This window comes from Acaromyces ingoldii (genome assembly GCF_003144295.1).
Source record: "Acaromyces ingoldii strain MCA 4198 unplaced genomic scaffold FA10scaffold_2, whole genome shotgun sequence".
NCBI lineage: Eukaryota > Fungi > Basidiomycota > Exobasidiomycetes > Exobasidiales > Cryptobasidiaceae > Acaromyces > Acaromyces ingoldii.
This window is the reverse complement of record NW_020290248.1, coordinates 3,265,019-3,282,552: the sequence shown is the minus strand read 5'-3', so window position 1 is coordinate 3,282,552 and position 17,534 is coordinate 3,265,019. Positions and strand designations below refer to the sequence as shown.

General features: G+C 59.5%; 5 protein-coding genes across 5 annotated transcripts; all 5 read right to left on the bottom strand.

Annotated features, from left to right (window-relative positions):
- Positions 1-19: 19 nt before the first annotated feature.
- Positions 20-2,202, bottom strand: FA10DRAFT_240001 (PLP-dependent transferase). Its single transcript, XM_025519195.1, has 4 exons — positions 2,145-2,202; positions 1,730-2,069; positions 1,080-1,649; positions 20-1,012 (listed from the first exon to the last, which is right to left on the bottom strand). The coding sequence occupies exons 2-4, from the start codon at positions 1,991-1,993 to the stop codon at positions 143-145; spliced, it is 1,704 nt and encodes a 567-aa protein (XP_025379606.1). The 5' UTR covers positions 1,994-2,069; positions 2,145-2,202; the 3' UTR covers positions 20-142.
- A 12-nt stretch (positions 2,203-2,214) lies between these two features.
- FA10DRAFT_300893 (alpha/beta-hydrolase) lies at positions 2,215-7,490 on the bottom strand. The gene is made up of 2 exons (XM_025524900.1): positions 6,353-7,490; positions 2,215-6,288 (listed from the first exon to the last, which is right to left on the bottom strand). Exons 1-2 carry the CDS (start codon positions 7,152-7,154, stop codon positions 2,288-2,290), a joined length of 4,803 nt encoding a protein of 1,600 aa, XP_025379605.1. The 5' UTR covers positions 7,155-7,490; the 3' UTR covers positions 2,215-2,287.
- Positions 7,491-7,649: 159 nt separating this feature from the next.
- On the bottom strand, positions 7,650-10,183 carry FA10DRAFT_274824 (hypothetical protein). Its single transcript, XM_025523233.1, has 2 exons — positions 8,042-10,183; positions 7,650-7,969 (listed from the first exon to the last, which is right to left on the bottom strand). Exons 1-2 carry the CDS (start codon positions 10,083-10,085, stop codon positions 7,770-7,772), a joined length of 2,244 nt encoding a protein of 747 aa, XP_025379604.1. The 5' UTR covers positions 10,086-10,183; the 3' UTR covers positions 7,650-7,769.
- Positions 10,184-10,230: 47 nt separating this feature from the next.
- FA10DRAFT_300891 (DUF21-domain-containing protein) lies at positions 10,231-12,589 on the bottom strand. Its single transcript, XM_025524899.1, has 2 exons — positions 11,872-12,589; positions 10,231-11,799 (listed from the first exon to the last, which is right to left on the bottom strand). The coding sequence occupies exons 1-2, from the start codon at positions 12,278-12,280 to the stop codon at positions 10,484-10,486; spliced, it is 1,725 nt and encodes a 574-aa protein (XP_025379603.1). The 5' UTR covers positions 12,281-12,589; the 3' UTR covers positions 10,231-10,483.
- Positions 12,590-12,812: 223 nt separating this feature from the next.
- Positions 12,813-17,436, bottom strand: FA10DRAFT_278951 (hypothetical protein). The gene is made up of 2 exons (XM_025523505.1): positions 16,063-17,436; positions 12,813-15,988 (listed from the first exon to the last, which is right to left on the bottom strand). Exons 1-2 carry the CDS (start codon positions 17,019-17,021, stop codon positions 12,931-12,933), a joined length of 4,017 nt encoding a protein of 1,338 aa, XP_025379602.1. The 5' UTR covers positions 17,022-17,436; the 3' UTR covers positions 12,813-12,930.
- Positions 17,437-17,534: the final 98 nt, after the last annotated feature.

Below are 17,534 nucleotides of genomic sequence, written 5' to 3'. Positions count from 1 at the left end.
TTTAGGCTGTTCGACGTGGGGGGCCAATCTGAGCAAGTGATGATTACTTTGACGTTGAAAGGTACGGTACAATGCAATTGTGTGTGTCTTCGTCTCTTTCTTTTCAGACCTACAGGACGAATTTACGTCTAGATACGTGCCTTTATTTCACCTTCATGACCTCGTCCAACACTTCCGTTGTGATTCTGAAGTCTCTCCCGTCGTCATCGAGCGCCGTCGCCCAATGGCTGACCGCTATCCGTACCCCTCCGATGCCCTCGAAGACCGTCGGGCTAACGTAGGCCTTTCTGGCCCTCTTGATCGCGTCCGTCAGTGCCAAGTGTCCCCCGTTCGGCTCCTTGTATGCTCCGACAGGGCACAATTTTGGATGTGCCCTGAAGAGAACGACGGTCGTGTTCCAATCGTTTGTCCATGGCTCCGCAGTATCCTCGCTGGCTCTACACCGGGGCGTCAAGACCTGGTAAGGTGAGCCAGGCCGTCGGAGGTACTCTTCAATCTTGCGTCTGAAATCGACGTTGCGCTGTACCATGGCTCGCATGCCTTGCATACCCTGATCGAGCAGAACAGCATACACGGGCAATGCTCGGAATCGACGGGAGTTCTCCAGGTTGCGGAAGAGGGGCGACGGGAGCGTATCAGCGAGCTCCTGCCTCTTTTTTGTCTCTTGATCTTGCCCATCTACTCCCGCCCTCGCCACAGCCGAGGAGGCCAGGTAGGAAGGACCAGGGCCCTTTCCTGGCCCACAGACCATGTCGAGAACCGACAATTGCTTGGCGCGGCTGTCACTCTGGCTCTCGTCCTTTCGAACGAAGAAGATGCCACAGTCGTATGGCACGTTCAGTGCCTTGTGCCCATCCGATGTGATGGAATCCGCTAGGCTCATGTGCTCGCTGATCCAGCCGTATCGAGGCAGCAGGGCGACAAAGGCGGAGAAGGCCGCGTCGACATGCAGCCAGGCCTTGAATCTTTTGCACAGTTTCGAAATTGCAGGGAGTTGGCTGCTCAGGGCTCCCTATGAAGCGGTGGAGTTGTCGTTAGAGGAGGTCAAGAATCAAGAAAGAGGCACTCTATCAGCTCACAGTGTTAACTTCGCCCATCCCAACGACTACAATCCTTCCGAACCGCAGACTCTGCGCCTCTTCCAGTTCCTTTTCGAGCCTGTCCAGATCGAAATCGAGCCCGGCGACCCTCCTTTGCGCTTCCTGTTCCTCGTCTTCTGCAGCTTGTTCTCCTTGTCCTTTCCATTTCCTGCCCACGTCGACGACGTTCCTCCGTCCAATGCCCGTCAAGGCTGCTGCCTTGTTGATGCTCGCATGTGGCTTCGCTACAAACACCTTGACCCTCCTGCACTCCTCTGCGCCAAAGCCCATCTCTGCCAGGCTCCACTCTTCGTCTCCCTGGCCCGCATTGAGCAGTTTCAGCTGCGCCTCTCGTGCGCACGCCAGCCCTAGGATGTTGCTTCCCGTAGCGCCCGTCGTGAAAGTGCCCGTGAATGTCTGGCTGCTCAGGCCGAGCAAGCCCAGCAGCATCTGGACCGTGCAGTTCTCCAGCGTCGTTGCGATGGACTCGTTGGGCAGATGTACCTGCACGTTGCAGTCGTACTGGCTCACGAACCAGTCCGCTAGCGCCGCACTTGGCAAGACGCCTCCCTGTAGTAGGAGGGGACGATTGCATGCTCTGCTTTCAGCCATCTCATTGCATTGGCAACAGCTGGCGAGTGCCGACTCACCGTGACGAAGCCGAAATACCGCGGGCTGTGCCTCGTTAGCCCTTTTCCAACATCGACAAGAAGCTTGAGAAGCTCCTCTTGGCTGCCAAGGCCCTGCTCCGGCACGTCCCATCGTAATGACTCCAGGCACCTCTGCAGGTCCTCGCCAGAGGCAATCGTCGGTGCCGCCTCGTGGACCGCATCGCGAGACGCTGCGTAGGACTCAGCGAGGTGTCTCCCTGTGCTTAGAAGGTACGCCTCCTCTTCCTTGTCCGCCATGGCCATGGTTGGTCTCTTTCGTGGAGCACCAAAGTGAGTAGGGGAGGAGAAGGGACAAGCGCGAAGATTCCGTCCGAGCTTGCTGGGGTTCATGCGCGCTAAACTTAGAATGTGCTTATTTGAAAAGGTTCCTTAGACGCAGGTCCATCGGGCTCACCCGCCATCGCGACCATCTGGTTGGAGTTGTTGCTTGCTGATACGACCAAGTTCGTGAAATGTGAATAGATGGACGAGATCATGAACCATAGGTATTAAAAATGACACGAAGCTGGAAACAAACACACACACAAACAAACTAGATCACCACCAGACATCGCCCTTCGGCTTCTTGCGCGTAATGGTGCTCGACGAAGACGATTGACTCATCGTGCCGTCGTCCTGCCCTTCTTCCTCTGCTCTCTCCAGCTCTTGTGACCGCTTCGAAGTAAGTTTGGGAGAAGCACCGACGAGCGGAATCGAGGGACCGGGCTGAGCACCACTGGGTGGAGACGTTGCAAACACATCTTCTCCACCGTCTCCTTCCTCGTCCACGTCGTCACCCTCGGTGTCGTCCCCTCCAGCCTCTTCCGCCTCTCGTCGACCAATCGCTTGTTGAGCACTCGCGATCCTCTCCAGACTCGCTTTCCACTCCTGCTCCCTCATCAGCACCGCCGCGCTCAAGCTCTGCGGCTGATATGCGCTGCCCCGGACAGGCGAGAGATTTCGGCCCGGTGGCGATGCCGCTCCCGCAGATGTGATGCTCGCGCTGAGGTTGCTCTCTTCCTCTGCAATGTCGCTGAGACCTTCGGGCTCTGCATGTCGCCGCATCATGGAATTGTACTGCGACAGTCCATAGTAGCCAATGTCAAGCCCCTGGCCTACTCGTCCCGATGCCTCTGCTACTGCCTCATCCCCTTCTTCCTCCTCTTCCTCTTCGTCAAAAGGCTGAGGTGAAGAGAGAGAAACATCGGGAGAGAGTGCGTCCTCGGATCCTTCTGGAATGTCCGACAATCTCGGTTCCGAGTCGTCTGCACCAAAGTCTTCTTCGACGTCTGCGCCCTGGTACTCGTCCTCTTGCTCCTCGTCGGACAGATGCGGTGGACCTGATCCTTCCGAGGACGACCAGAAGAGGGGCTGCCGCTGCTGCTCATGTTGTGCTGGTGTCCCTCGCTGGCGCTGATTTTCGCCGCCAAGTTGCGAAACGTCCATTGACGACGAGCCGGCAGCAGTTTGCGTTGCAAGAGCATCGAGACTCAGCGGTCCTTGCTGTTCGTGTAAGTGACGCTGAGTGGATCGCGGAGACTGCTGCGTCTGTTGCTGCTGCTGCTGCTGCTGCTGCTGCTGCTGCTGAGCATGATGCTGAATTGGCGCAACATGGCTCGGCATATGAAGCTGAACAGGTGGGAAGAAACTGTCGCTTCCGGGTTGGCGTGCGGATGCGGTGCCCTTTGGGGTAGTGATGACGGGCGCAAAAGGCGAGGTTGGCGATTCTGATGGCGAGGGTGTCAGGCCAGCCGCAGCGGCGGCGGTCCTTCTGGGCGACCGAGACCGACCGCGTTGTCTGGCCTCGAAGCGCGTCTGCTGCAGGTGCTGGCGTTGGCGAGCGGCCTGATCAGCCTCCATCTTGGCCAGCAACGCAGCTTGCTGCTGTTGCTGCTGCTGCTGCTTGAGTCTTTGCTCCTCCTGTGCTAGCCGTCGCCTCTTGTTTTCGGTCTTTGCTCGTTTAGCCTTGGCCGCTTCTTCCTCTTGCTCATCCTCGTCCGAAAGGCCGATGCCGAGCTCTTTGGCCCGCTTGACGGCGTCTGCGATATTGACGACGAGGTCGCTGCTCTCGATATCCTGCAAGTCATCGTCGAGGAACGCCTGATCGAGCTCAAATTCCGCTGCGTCCGCGTTGCCTCCATCTTCATCGACTACAAACCCATGAAGGTCCACATCGGAAGGCATCGACCCTACAGACCCAACGTCGTCCTCGTCATCCTCTTCACCCTCGCCGGCTCGCGTGGCTGGGCGAGCCCCAAGCGCGTCGATGCCCGGCAGCGAATGCTTATCGACCGTCTTTGCAGTGAAGCGAGCGACAAGGTCGAGGCCCTTTTCTCGCTCGCTCTCGCTTCCCGCCAAGTACATGGACACGAACGGCCAGGCGTGCACGCCGCCCGGTCCCCTCTCGATGGCGCTGAAGATGAACTCGCCCTCGTCATGGCCTTCAGCCAGCGAAGAAAGAGAGGAAGAGGAGGGTGAGGAGGTGAGCGAAGAAGGTGAAGATGGCCTCTCCTTCGTCGGCCTTGGAAGGCTCGACTGGCCGACGTTGGGAATTGGCTCGTCATCACGAACGCTACCAGCATCCTTTGTGACTTTGGCCCCTTCCTCTTCTTCCTGCATCGTGGGCGTGCTTGCCCTTTGTTCTCGACTCTTTCCCTTGGCTTCTCTCCCTGCTGCACCCTTCGCAGTGCTCCTTCTCGTCCGCTTGACCCACAGCTCAATATCATCAGCCATTCTCTCGCGTTCTCCCCAGGTGACCAGACAGCCGTACTTGAGCTGGATCGAGCTCCAGTCGGCCACTGTGGGGCTGAGAAGGGGATGACTCTCCAGCCAGCGCCGTGCCCTTTGCCGCTCTCCGCTCTCGTCGTTGAAATCGCTGGACGGTTGAAAGTGGTCGTCGTTGTAAAGACCGCTAGTGTCGGCTACCAAGTCTGTCCTCCTCTCCGACGAGGTGAACAATGGCTCGAAAGCAGACGGCTCAGACGCAGGAACGACAGCCGCCGAAGTAGAAGAAGGGCCAGTGGTGGGCGGCGTGGCCGTCTTCAAGAGCTTCGAGAGCAACGGCTCACTCAGCGCATCGTGGGCTGCCCGAGCCAGCTTTGCTGAAGGCCTGGCCAATGCCGCCGCCAATGCCCTTCGCGGGTCCAAGACGAATTTTGTGGACGCAGCCTGCTTGCTTGGGATCTTCTTTTCCGCGAGACGTTTCCGCTCGGCCGCGTCCTCAGCCATCGGCCGTTCCTGCTCGTCGGCAAAGACACCACAGACATGTGCGATCCACCCCAGTGGGCCCCTCACACGGCGAGGTGCCTCGAGAATGCCGGCATAGACTTGCGCAAAATGCAACAGTGACTCACTGGCGACGTAGTCCCACTCGTAAGCTGCGACAGCCTCTGTCCAGCCATCATCTTGCTCTTCTCCTGCTTTATTTGTGCCCTGGTCTTTTGACGACCCCTCTTTCGACGAGCCTTCCGTGGTAGGTTGCTGCTGCTTCAACTGCTGCTGCTGCTGCCGGAGCTGACGGAACGCAATCGATTGTCTCGGCCGCAGATCGACCCAGGGGCTGATGAGGACGGCCTTTCCGGGCATGGGCAGCTGACTCCAGTCCCTCTCCTTCATGACGCCCTCGCCGTTCTCGAAGCCGATGCGTCCGCCGAGGCAGAGAAGCATGCCCATGGCCAGGTTGCCACCCGCCGAGTCGCCGGCAAGACAGATGCTTTCGGGGTCGATGTGCTCGACCTCGATCAGGTGCGCATAGCACCGGAGGCATTGTAGCAGCGGTGTAGGGAATCGAGCAGTGGGGCTCAGGTCGTATTCCACCGCCACACATCTCGGCTCGGCCATGTCCCTGGCCAGGACGCCGTTGTTGGCCTCGATGGCCGCGATCTTGGCCCGCAGTCGGAGCAGAGCCTCTGCGTAGAAGGCGACGCTGCCCAGACTGAAACCGCCACCGTGGAGATAGAGGAGCGTTGTGGCCTTTCTCGAGGCCACGTTGGCTCGTTGCACCTCTATTGGCATGCGTGCGTCGGTGCTGAGCAGGTAGGCCTTGAAGCCTCCCCCGACCTCGCCTTCGTCCTCGCTCTGCTCTTGAGACGAGGACCCGCCGGTACTCGCGGGCAGCTGTCTTCGACGGCCAAGATCGTGCAGGTCAGTGAACTCTTGGACCATGGTGTTTGACCCTCCGCCGGTGCGCCAGTAAACGAACGGGCCGATGGTCTCTTCGGCAAAGAGGACGCGAGGGAGGAGGTGGGGAAAGTTGGCGCATGCAAAGCGCGCCACGAGGACGATGAGGTGGTGGAAGGGCGAGAGCTGCGAGCGAGAAAGCAGGCCTGCTTCCGTCGCTGTACCCTTGGAAGACGGAGGAGCAGGAGCGGCACCCTCAGCCTTGCTTTTGGCTGCTTGCCTCTGCTGCTGCTTGGCGATCTGCACTGGGTCGCGCTTCCTCTCGCTCTTTCGCGCCTTGTCATGGTTCCTCCTCGATCGCCTCTGCTCCGACGCAAAAGCCGATGGCGGGGCGAAACTGAGCGTCCATCGATGATAGAGGTCTCGAGGGAGCGAAAAGACTTGTGAAGAGATATGTCAGTTCATTGCAATTACATCTTGCGAACAACAGAAAAGTGTACTCACCTACGTAGACGAGGCCCGTGAATACGACATCAAAGAGCTCGGCGAGACCGCAGGTTCTCAGGAGATTGATCGCATAGGTGAATGCGATGAAGATGAGATCGGTAAAGAAAAGTCCGCCCAACCAGGGATTTTCTGTGGGTGGCTGCTGCTGCCGTCGCCTCCTCCTCTTCTTCATCTCCTTCCTCTTTGCTGGTGGTTCCTGCCGTTGGAGCTGAGCCTCTCTTTCTCGCAAAGCAGAAGTCATTGCTCTCTTGTTCGTTGGCTGTATTGCTGCCGGTTCACTTGCCGCCAGGATGGGAGCATCCCCCTCTACAGCATGCTGACTCGCCTCGGTCATTACTGGCTGCTCACCAGCCCCGCCTCCCGTCTTGCACTCTTCGTCGTCCTCGTCCTCGTCGTCCTCGATTGCATCATCGTCGTCGTCCTCTTCCTCTTCCTTCTCCTCGCCGTCTTCCGCTGGCAAATGTTCCCCGCTCGCTCCCACATCTGTCGCAACCCCGCGCTTCCTGCCTCTTGCCTTTCCCTTTCTTGCGCCTGCGCCTGCGCCTGCGCCCGACCCTGCGCTCCTGGCTCGTCGCCCGCCCGACTCTCCCGCGCCCGCCGCACTCGTGCCCCTCGTGATGCTGTGCCGCCTCGCAATCTGCCCCTTGGATCGCTGCCGTGGCAGCCCCATCCTCACGCTGCCTGCAGTCGCACTACTGCTGCCTGACGCCGCCGACGCCGCCGCCGCGCCGGACATTGTGTTTCCCGCGCTGCTGGCCTCATGGTCCGACCCAGGCGTCGGGAGCACAGGCGACACCATCGCGCGGATCCTATTTCCTGTTCACGCACGGCTGCTGCTGCTGCTGTGTCCGTTGTACAAAAAGTAGCGGTGCTTGATTGGTGGGATTTCTTGCTGCTGCTCAGCGTGCGCGCGCTTACAGAGGCAACCCTCCACGCGCGAGGTGCGTAAGCAGCGAGCGTGTTGGTCCGCTCGCCCGTTCTTAGCCTCACGCTAAGTGATTGGTGCCGCCAAGAACACAAGCACTACCGTCGAGGAGGAAGAGGGCTTGTCGTTGTAGTCGTCGTCGTGCAGGCGATGGTGTTACTTATGTCTGTATCTCAGGCAGCATGACATCCAACACGCAGTCCCCGAGCGTGTAGGTCCAAGCGGAGAAATAAATCGGCATATGCAGCAAAGCCCATCAAAACTTTGCCCGGGATGCCATGAATAGCATTTTATCTCACGGTCCAGTCCACGTGTGAACGGATGCATGCTCCAAGTCGTGTGAAAAAAGGGCGGACGACAAAAATCGGAGGAAGAAGAAATCGTTCATGATCTTTATTTCAGGTTTTTGTTTGGGAAGATAGGAAAAAGAGAGAGAGGAAGCGGAGAGAGGAGAGAGAGAGAGCAAGGAAATCTATCTAGATAAACGCCTTACGAGGTCATTCTCTCCTCGACGGAGAGCTTGGCCACGTCTGGCAGCTCCTCGGCCCGCGGCGAGAGCTTTGTCACCTTGCCAATCCCAATCGTCCTTCCTTCGTCTCTGACTGTGAACCGGCCCAGCTGAGGGTAGTCGGAAAACTTTTCGACGCAGATGGGCGCCGTCGTCTCGATGAGGGCCACAATCTTCATGCCTGTGTAGAAAAGAAAAAGGAGGAATCAGCTGGAAGAACACCAACAGACGTCATGCAATAGGCACAACTCACCCTTCTTGGCAAATTGCGGCGGCTTGCGGCTCTTCTTGCCCGTCTTCTTGTCGTAGTAGTGGAGCAGCGCCACGAGGTTGATCTCCTCCGAGAGCGTGTGGACGTGCATGACGGCCGAGTAGCCTGCACAGATGATGTTTCTCGACTCGAGGATGGCCAGCTGGGCCTCGAAGCGCGTCACAACATTGACGGGCTGCTTGGGGTCCGTCAGGACGAAACCGACGCTCACGTCGTCGTGGTCCACGCCCTTGATCTTGATGCGGACATTGTCACCGGAGATGGCGGCAGGAACCTCCTCGTCCTGCTCGTTGGCGATGGACACGACTTCGACAGAGGTGCGGTTGGGCATCAGGAGCATCGCATCGCCCTTGCGCACCTTGCCGCTCTCGAGCTTGCCCACGACGACGGTGCCCATGTCGTTGTACTTTTCGCTGATGGGCATCTTGAGGGGCTCCGAGATCTTGCGGTCGCCCAACTCGAGGTTGTCCAGGAATTCGAGAAGGGAGGGGCCCTCGTACCAGGGGCACACGTCCTTGGGCACCTTTTCCTTGAGGTTCTGGCCCGAGTAGGCCGAGACGGGAATGAACGTCAGGTCCGTCTTGGGGTTAAAACCAGCGGACCGGAGGAAGGGAGTGAGCTTGGAGACGATTTCGTCGTAGCGCTCCTGCTCCCATTTCACCGTCGGCTCGTCCATCTTGTTTACGACGACGACGAGTCGCTGGACACCAGCCGTCTTGACGAGCATGGCATGCTCGCGTGTCTGACCACCGCGCTCAAAGCCCGTCTCGAACTCGCCCTTTCGCGCGGAAATGACGAGCAAGGCGATGTCGGCCTGGGCGGCACCACTGATCATGCTGGGCACGTACGTCTTGTGGCCAGGAGCATCGAGAATCGTGTATCTGCGCTTGCCCGTCTCGAAGTAGGCCCTGCCCACCTCGACCGTCTTTCCCTTTTCACGCTCCTGCGGCGTCGAGTCGAGCGCCCACGACAGGTACCAGCTTTCTCTCCCGGCATCCTTTGCTTCCTTTTCGTATTTTTCTAGCGTCCGCTTGTCGACCATGCCTGTGAGGTAGAGGAGGTTGCCGCCCATCGTCGACTTGCCCGCATCGACGTGGCCAATGAAGACGACGTTGAGGTGCGACTTGAGCTCGTCGACCTTGTCGCCAAACAGGTCCTTCATCGTCTCTGCATCCGTCGCCTTGTTGGCCTCCTCGAGAATCTTTGCAGCGTCCGTCTGGCTCTTTTCCACCTTTTGCTCCACCTTTGCCGTCCTCTTGGCCGCCAAGCCCGCGCCGGGCGCCTTGCTGTCGACGCCTGGGGCCGGCGACTCGGCCCGGCTCGGCGAAGGGGATGTCTTGGATGAGCCGGCCTCTTGGCTCTTGACTGCACTGACAGCCGCTGGGGTAGCAGCAGCAGCTCCGGCAGCGGGGGTAGTATCGGGCTCCTTCTTGGCCGCTGATGCACCTCCAATCGAGATGCTCACGGGCTTCTTGTCCGCCGCAGGTGCGGCACCACCGCCGATGCTCATGCTGACTGGCTTGCGCGCCTCGTCGCCCGCCGGTGGCGTCGCAGCGCCCGCACCAGCACTGGCCCCTCCCAGGCTGAGGCTCACCGGCTTGCGGTTCGGGTCTGATGCCGAAGGCTTGGGAGGGAGGCCGCCCGTCGCTCGCGCTTGAGGAGGTGCACCGCCATACCCTGCTTGTTGCGGCTGCTGCTGCTGCTGCTGCTGCTGCTGCTGCTGCTGGTATGGCTGATATTGCTGCTGTGGTGCCTGTGCACCGCCGTAGAAACCCTGCTGCTGGTAGTATGGTGCAGCCCCGAATCCGCCCTGGGGGTACCCGCCGCCGCCACCCGCGCCGCCATAGTATCCGCCCGATCCCATCGGAGGCTGCTGTTGTGCCTGTGGCGCCAGCGGCTGGCCCTGCTCGTCGAACTGCTGGCCCTGCTGGCCGGCCTGCTGGGCCGCATACTGCGCCGCCACCTGCGGGGGCATGAAGCCCTGTGCGCTGGGGTTGAAGGCAAAAGACCGGGCGTTCGGATTCATCTTGTCTTCTTCAACCTCGTGGCAGTGATTGTGGGTTCTGATGCTGGTGCTGTTCGCGCTCTAAGTGTGCGATGCGTGCTGCTGTAATGGACCGACAGCGACGACAGAAGGTTGAAGACGATGGGTGCATCTGCGGTTTTGGTTTCTTAAATTTTTATTCCCTTTCCAAGTCGCGCGCCACGTGTGAAGACGCTATTCAGCCCCAGGCAACGAACGAGAAAGAGTCATGGTCAGACGATGGTACAGTACACTAAGGGAAGAAAACACTCCATGGAGAAGAAGAAATTGACAAGACGATTAAACTGCTGCTTGAAAGACTAGGTTACTTCAAAGGTCCATGACTCGAAGAATGACTGTGCTGATTCAATGACTCGAATGCCTCCTTCGACGGAAACGTCTCAGGCCTGACCGTTCTTCCTGCGCCTCTTGTCCAAGAGGGGCTTTCTTTCTCCCTGGTCTGCCTCTGCCTCCACCTGTGGGTCCTCCCTGATCTCCTCGTCCAGCAGCGACGGCTGCATCGATGGCTGATGAGGTGCATTTTTGTTGTCCGACGAAGACGTCGAGAAGTACTGCTGAGTCGGTGTCGAGCTTCGCGAACGCATCATCTCGTCGTGGCTCCTCGACAGATTCTCCGACTTGCTCAACGGCGAGTTTGTGCTGCTCCATGACAGCGTGCGGTCGAAACCACCGTCACCCGACGTGGCGCCTGACTGGGATCGAGAGCTGGGGGAAGTGGGCCGTTTGATCAGGACGCGATCCTGGACTCCCTTGCCTGCGGCCCCTTGTCCTTGCCCCTGGCCGGCAAAGCTGGCCCTGAGCGGTGCGCGCTGTTTGAGCCCGCCAAGCCTGCGCCGCTCAATGATACCGCGGACGAGAGGGCCGAGATCGGCGCCACCGGCAGGCTCGTTGGGCTTTCTCGAGACACGAATGCGGTTGTGGACATCGACCCAAACGTCCGTCTCGTCGATGATCTCTTCGCCGATGAGCTCCTCGACGACGTCTTCCAGCGTCACGACGCCGAGAGCGCCCTTTGGCTCACCGGGATGCTCGCTCACGAGGAGCATGTGTGAGCGTCCGGTCTGGAAGTAGTTGAGAGTGGACAGCAGCGTCATGTCGGCACCCGTCTCAGGCAAGGGTCGCAGCTGGAAGGACGAAACCATCTTGCCATCCTCAGGGTCGTAGGTAATGAGATCCTTGACGAGGAGCATGCCCATGATCGAGTCTGGCTTTCCCTTTTCATAGATTGGCACACGCGAGTAGCCCGACTGCACGAGCTTCTCGACGCCTTCCTCGTTGAGGATGGTGTCGCCGCTGAGCGTAAAGACATCTGCGATGGGCGTCATGACGTCGCGCACCGTCTTGTCGTTGAGGTCCAGCACGGCACGGATGATGGTCACCTCGTCCTCGTTGAGGTTCTCAGTGCCCAGCTGCTGGTGGAGCGAGACGAACGTCTTGAGCTCTGCCTTTTTGTACGTCGTGCCGTGGTCTTCTCCAAGGCTGTAATCGAGCAGCTTGGCGGTGGGCCAGGCAATGGGTGCGAGGATGACCATGAGGGCCCAGACGAAGGGTGCGCAAGCTGCACCAATCGACAAGCCGTAGCGTGCGCAGATCGACTGCGGCAGCACCTCGCCAAAGATGACGATGAGCACCGTCGAGGTCAGCACAGCTGCTGGGCCGCCAAAGTCGGACAAGAAGATGGGCAGTGCTTCGTTGACTGTATATGCGCACGTCAATCAGCATCGCACTTGCAAAGTGGTTTGGTCCTTGTCCCAACAAGGATGCTTACCGATGACGTTGGAGAGAAGCAAAACGACAAGGACCCAGTGACGGCCTCGCTCGAGCAGACGGAGCACTTTTGTTGCGTTGCGCTTCTCCGTCTCGGAACCGGCAGTGGAAAGCACCTGCAGATTGACCGAGTCGAGACCCATGAGGCTCAGCGTCAGGCCAGCGCACAGCCCACCACCAAGGACGAGCGCAGCGATGCTCAAGCAGTCGACGACAAGCTGGCCGACGGTCCTGGGCTCTTGCGGCTCCTGCGGTCGATGGCTGGCCCGCGTCGCGCCCACATCACCGCTGCCTGGAAAGAGTGGAGCGGCAAGGGCATGGCCCACAGCAGTGGTGCAGACCAGTGCGAGCTTGGCGAATGCCACACGCGTGGTCCCTGTAGAAGCGCCTGCTCCTGGCGTGAAGGACATTGGTTGTCGCCCAAAACGTGTTTCTTTAGGGGCCTTGCGTAAGAGAGGAGGGAGAGCTGGAGACGAAGAAGAAAAAAGGAAACCTTATGTGGAGCTAGCCAGGTTCCGAATTCGTACGAAGAAAGAGAGGGGGTTGAGGGTTGTTGCCGCAGACTCGACGAGCAACGCCCAAATCGCTCTTGCGTCGTCGACCGGGAAGGCTACACACAGCGGTGGGTGCACAAGATGGCTTTGCTTAGAGCGTTGCAGCAGTCTGACGTGCAAGGGAGGGTTTAAAGGAAATGAGAGAGTGGGTCGAGATCTCGAGGTGGGAAGGGTTAGGGAAGAAAGCTCCGCCCTTTTCTATTTCTAGAGCACGTGTGCTTCGCAGGCCGAGCGAGATCTCGTCGGAAGCTTGGTCTCTCACCAGAGCAGGCAGGATTTCCAATCTCTGAGATCGTGCACGGTTGCCTGAATTCAATCAGGCGGCGGCAATGCTCGGCGGGAAGAAGCAGTACAGTGCGTCGGGTCGCAGAGGACCCGAAATTGATGGATTGGTTGTTGTTGATGCATTGTGATATTTGATAGAGTACAGAACAAAAACAAGAAATGGGGACAACAGCTTCGTGGTGGGGGGAATTTCCAGACGAGGGATGGTGTTCTGGACGCAATCATCGAGGCGGTGCCGGTGGCCGAGGCCGAGGGGCTTCGTTCGGTGGTGGTCGTGGTGGAGGTGCGCTTGCTCGAGGGGCCGGTGAAGCCGCTGCACCAGCAGCAGCCGGGCGCGGTGGTGGCGGACGAGCTGCAGGGTTCTGAGAGGGCCCTGGACCAGGATTGGGTCTTGGCGTACTACCTTGCTGCTGCTGCTGCTGTTGCTGCTGCTGGGCGGCGATGCGACCCGCCCTCTGTAAGAGCTCGAGCTGCGACGGCGTCAATTTGCTCAGATCGGATGCACCTCCTGGCCTCTGTAAAAGGGCCAAGAGGGTGTCTGCATCTGCCTTGGTGAGCGAAGATGGTGCTGGCCTTGGTCCTGAGGGCTGCTGCTGCTGGCCAGGGGGCCTTGCTTGAGCAGGCTGGTTGCTCACGGGAATTCTTGGCCGTGGCGCAGGCGCCGGCGCGTTCATCGATGGGGCAGGTGGACGCGACATTGGCAGCCCTGGGCGCGGTGGCTGTCCTTGTCCAGGCTGCTGCTGTTGGTTCGCGGGTACCGGAGGGCGAGCAGGAGTTGGCGCTCCTGGCGCAGGAGCGCTGCTCAGAGGTGGCCGCCCTGGCATAGGGCGGGGAGCTGGTGCATTACTGGCCGTGGGCGGTCGGTAGCTCGAAGGAGCGCCCTGAGGCGGGCGTCCTGGCCCACCTGGCGCCTGTCCTCCAAGCGGAGGGCGTCCCATCGGCTGCGGCGGTCGCTGACCCATCATGTGCTGCTGAGGCGGACGACCCGGTTGCTGCTGCGGGGGCTGCAACGGCTGCCCTGGGCGGGGCATGGGTCGCTGCTGTTGCTGCTGCTGTTGTGGCTGCTGAATGGGAGGACGAGCAGGCGCGGGAGGGCCAGATGGGCGCGCCGTAGTAGGAGCGGGCGGCCGTGGCGCTTGACCGGCAGCCATCTTGGCCTGCAACGTCTGCAGGTGCTTGACGAGGTGACTCTGAAGAATGGCCAGGGCCTGCTGTGCACCTTTGCCGCCAATATCTGCAATCTCTTCGCGACTCATGTGGCCAAACACCTGGGGGCTGAGGTACAGCTTGCCCTCGTGGTGCACAATCGGTGGCCCTCCAAACAGCGCCTCGATGCTCTCGGTGATGGCAGCCTTGGGAGCCGATTTCATCTGCTCGAGCGCCTCCTTTGGCGCAGTCCCGATGACGATCGGAACACGTGCCGAGGTGATTTGATGGGGCGGCTGCTGAGCCGGCGGCCGTGCAGGCGAAGGGGTAAGTCCCGCCGGCGGCCTCTGGAGGTTCTGAGCAGTCGCAGGGATGAACGAAGGTGCAGGACCGCCCGGCCTTGGCGAAGCAGAGGCAGAGGCTGTCGCCTGCTGCTGCTGGATAGCAGGCGACATTGGAGAAGCAGACGACGAGGACAGCGGGGGTCTGAACGAGCTGTTTGCATGCGGAGGAGGCGTGGGCGACATCGCCTGTTGATTGTATGGCGATGCTCTGCTCCTTGCCGCTGCTTCGCTCGTCACCATCGCATAGAAGAGGCCCTTTCCAGGCTCGTCTGGTCGGCGAGTGATCTTGGTCACATCGCGGGACGAGCCGACGGTGTGTCGGATAGAGCTGTGCCAGTCTCTTCCATTTTGACGTCCATTATTCCGATACCATTCGTAACGGCCTGTGATATCGTCGTAGATCTCCTGCAACGTCAGCTTGCCGCCACGGCTGAGTGAGAGTGGCGAATTGAGGGCATCAATGATGAGCTGCAGCGTACTGAGCTCCGGTTTTTCGCCCGGTCCCTCGGGCAACTTGGGCGTCTGAGGTGCCGCTGACGGGGTGTTGGCGGCGAGATGGGCAAACGCAGCTGCTGAGGGGGGAAATGCAGGTACGGCAGGTCTGGGAGAGACACCTGGCGAGGCTTGGTTCTGAGCCATCGGTGGACGCGGCGGCTGCAATGGGTATGAAAGCGGGGGTCTCGCGCTCGCGTTTGTTGCTGCGCCTGGCTGCTGCCCAGAAACAGGATAGAATTGGTGAAGAGATGGGCCATTGGTTGCTGGCCGCACGGGCCCTGTAGTAGGACCAGCACTGCCAGCAACACCTTGGGCAGCAGACGAGGAAGCGCTGGGCATGACGCTCTGACCCTGAAGGCTCGGAGGTCGAATCGGCTGCATTTGTGGGGCAGCGGCCGACGTCGGAGATGGCGAGACAGCGGCAACAGGCTTCAATTTCAAAGCAGGCGAAGCGCTCTTTTCTTCGTCCGCCTTTGCTTTTGCCGCAACGGCAGCTGCCGCAATGGCCGCCTTTCCGCCGCCCTTGCCCTTGCCCTTTGGAGGCTGGGTGGCCGCTTCGTCGTTGACCTTCGGATCCTGGTCCTTCTTCTTCTTTTTCGCTGCCCTCCTCTCCGCTTGGAGGGCCTCGATGCCAATGGGGGTGCCAACCTTGAGGGCCGCTTCCTTCTCTTCGTCCTGGGCTCCGGCGTCGCCCCTCTTCCTCTTGCGGCCGGTCATCTCTGCCTGAGCCGATGCGGCCTCCTTCTTCGAGGCCTTTAATCTCTTTCCTGTCTTCTTTCCCGTTGAGAGCTTGCCAGCCTTCTCCTCCTCCTCGTCTTCCTCCGGCTCTCCCTCGTCTGACTCCTCTGCTTCTTCCTCTGCTTCTTCCTCCTCCTCCTCGTCCACTTCCATCTTGGGTCTCTTACCCTTGGCAGCTACGCTCTTTGTCGCCCATTTTGGCTTGCCAGTCCCTTTGCCTTTGCCCTTGCCCTTTCCTCCTTGTCTTCGCTTCAATACCAGTTTCGGTCTTGCCCGCGCTTGCTTTCCGGACGCCTTGGTATCCTCTTCCTCTTCAGCCTCTTCCTCTTCATCCTCCTCCTCGTCCTCTTCCCCGTCGCTTGACAGGTTCGAAGAGCTTTCTTCATCCTCGGAACCAGAGAGGGCGTCATCGTCGTCTTCCTCGTCCTCCTCGTCAGTAACAGCTTCGAGATCGTCGCTACCCTCTTCGTCGTCGTCATCGATGTGCGAGCCAGCGGGAGGGTGGGAGGGCGGCAAGACAAAGTAGAACACTCGCTCAGCAATTTGAATCTTGGTTCTGTAAAACGGCCAAGTTCATACAATGAGCAAAGCATTGTTCAACAGAATACCAAGCAACTCAGTACTGCTCACCTCTTTCCCAGCGGTACGATGCCATCTTTGCCTACGTAGACGTCATCGACAAAGGCCCCATTGCGACCATTGACTTGAAGCACAAAGCGGCCCTGATCCTGAAAGTCTTCGCGGTCCATCTCTTCCGACATGCTCCTTCCTGGCGGCAGAATCTGAGGCAAGGGCATAGCCGGTTGGTCTTGATAGAAGATGCGCACGTGGAGCCTGGAGATTGACTTCAAGGGCCCAAGGTCGACGTCGACGTCTCCTTCGGCCTTTTGTGCCCCCGTGATGTGCTGTCGCGAAGCCGTCGCCGAGTCTGCAGCAGGCCGAATATGTGCCGGTCTTCTCCCGACTGTAAAGTCAAGGGTCTGGATGTAGTAGCTGAACCCTGGGAATTCGAGTTTGGCATAAGCCTGGATAGGCCCCCCATGTTCCTGAGTATCCTCCTCCTGTGCGAATGCGCCGTCGATAGCTCCGTTGCTCTCTGGGGCCATTGCCATCTCGCTGTCCTCTAATTTGATTCCATCCGAAGCACCAGGCGCGGACATTGCAAGAGCAGATAGAATCGCTTCTGTGCTTGTCCCTTTGCCTGGCTCTGCTTCCGGGCCCGATCCCGAACCTACGAGGCTGGAGACGCCGTTTGCGAGAGAGACGAGCAATTGTGCATTCTCGTCATCATCCAATCCTTCTTTGATTTGTGTTGGGGGCTCATTCGATGCAACGGGTTCTGTATGGTCGAGTGTGACTGCGGATGTAGACGCCAAGGGCTCGTCGCTCTTCGTCAGCTGCTGCACTGCTGCTGGCGGCGGAGATGGCCCGGATGCCGACGACTGTGACGGTGGTAGTGATTGTGATGGTGGTGGTGGTGTTGGTTGCGATGATGACACCTGCGTAGTTGAGGTTGGTGTCGAAGACGTGACCATCGCCTCCCCCCCACCAGCAGGGCCTGAAGGCGGCGCTGCCGGCGAGGCCATCATGTTGACGATGATGTCGCTTGTCTCTTGCTGTTCCTGTGGCCACGCGTTCTATTCTCTTTTGCCATTTGCGCTGCCGAAGGGATCATCAGAATAGCCGAGAGAATGGATGCGAACCGGGCGGATCGCTGATAAACCTTCGCGCAGTCCGACCTGCTTGACAAAGGAACGGCGATCGAAGGACCGAGAGGTCCCACAAAACACGCGACGTGAAGACCCGCGAGCGAGAGAAGGCCAACGGGCGGTCCTGCTTGCCTCTCTTTCCGACGTGTTCACGTTCGTCACGTCCCTTGTGCCGCGTCACGGTCGCGCTCCCTTGATCGCCCTCGATGAATCGACGCGATTGGCGCGAGACGTATGCACGTCAAGGGCAGGAATGGTGATGGATGGTTAACGGACGCCAGCCAAGTCCGTCTGCATGCACTGCACGTCCTTGACCCGACGAGAGCGACTCCTTCGCGTCCTTCGAAAATTTCAAAGTTTCGTCAGGTCGCTTTCTTGCTTTTTCCCTTGGTT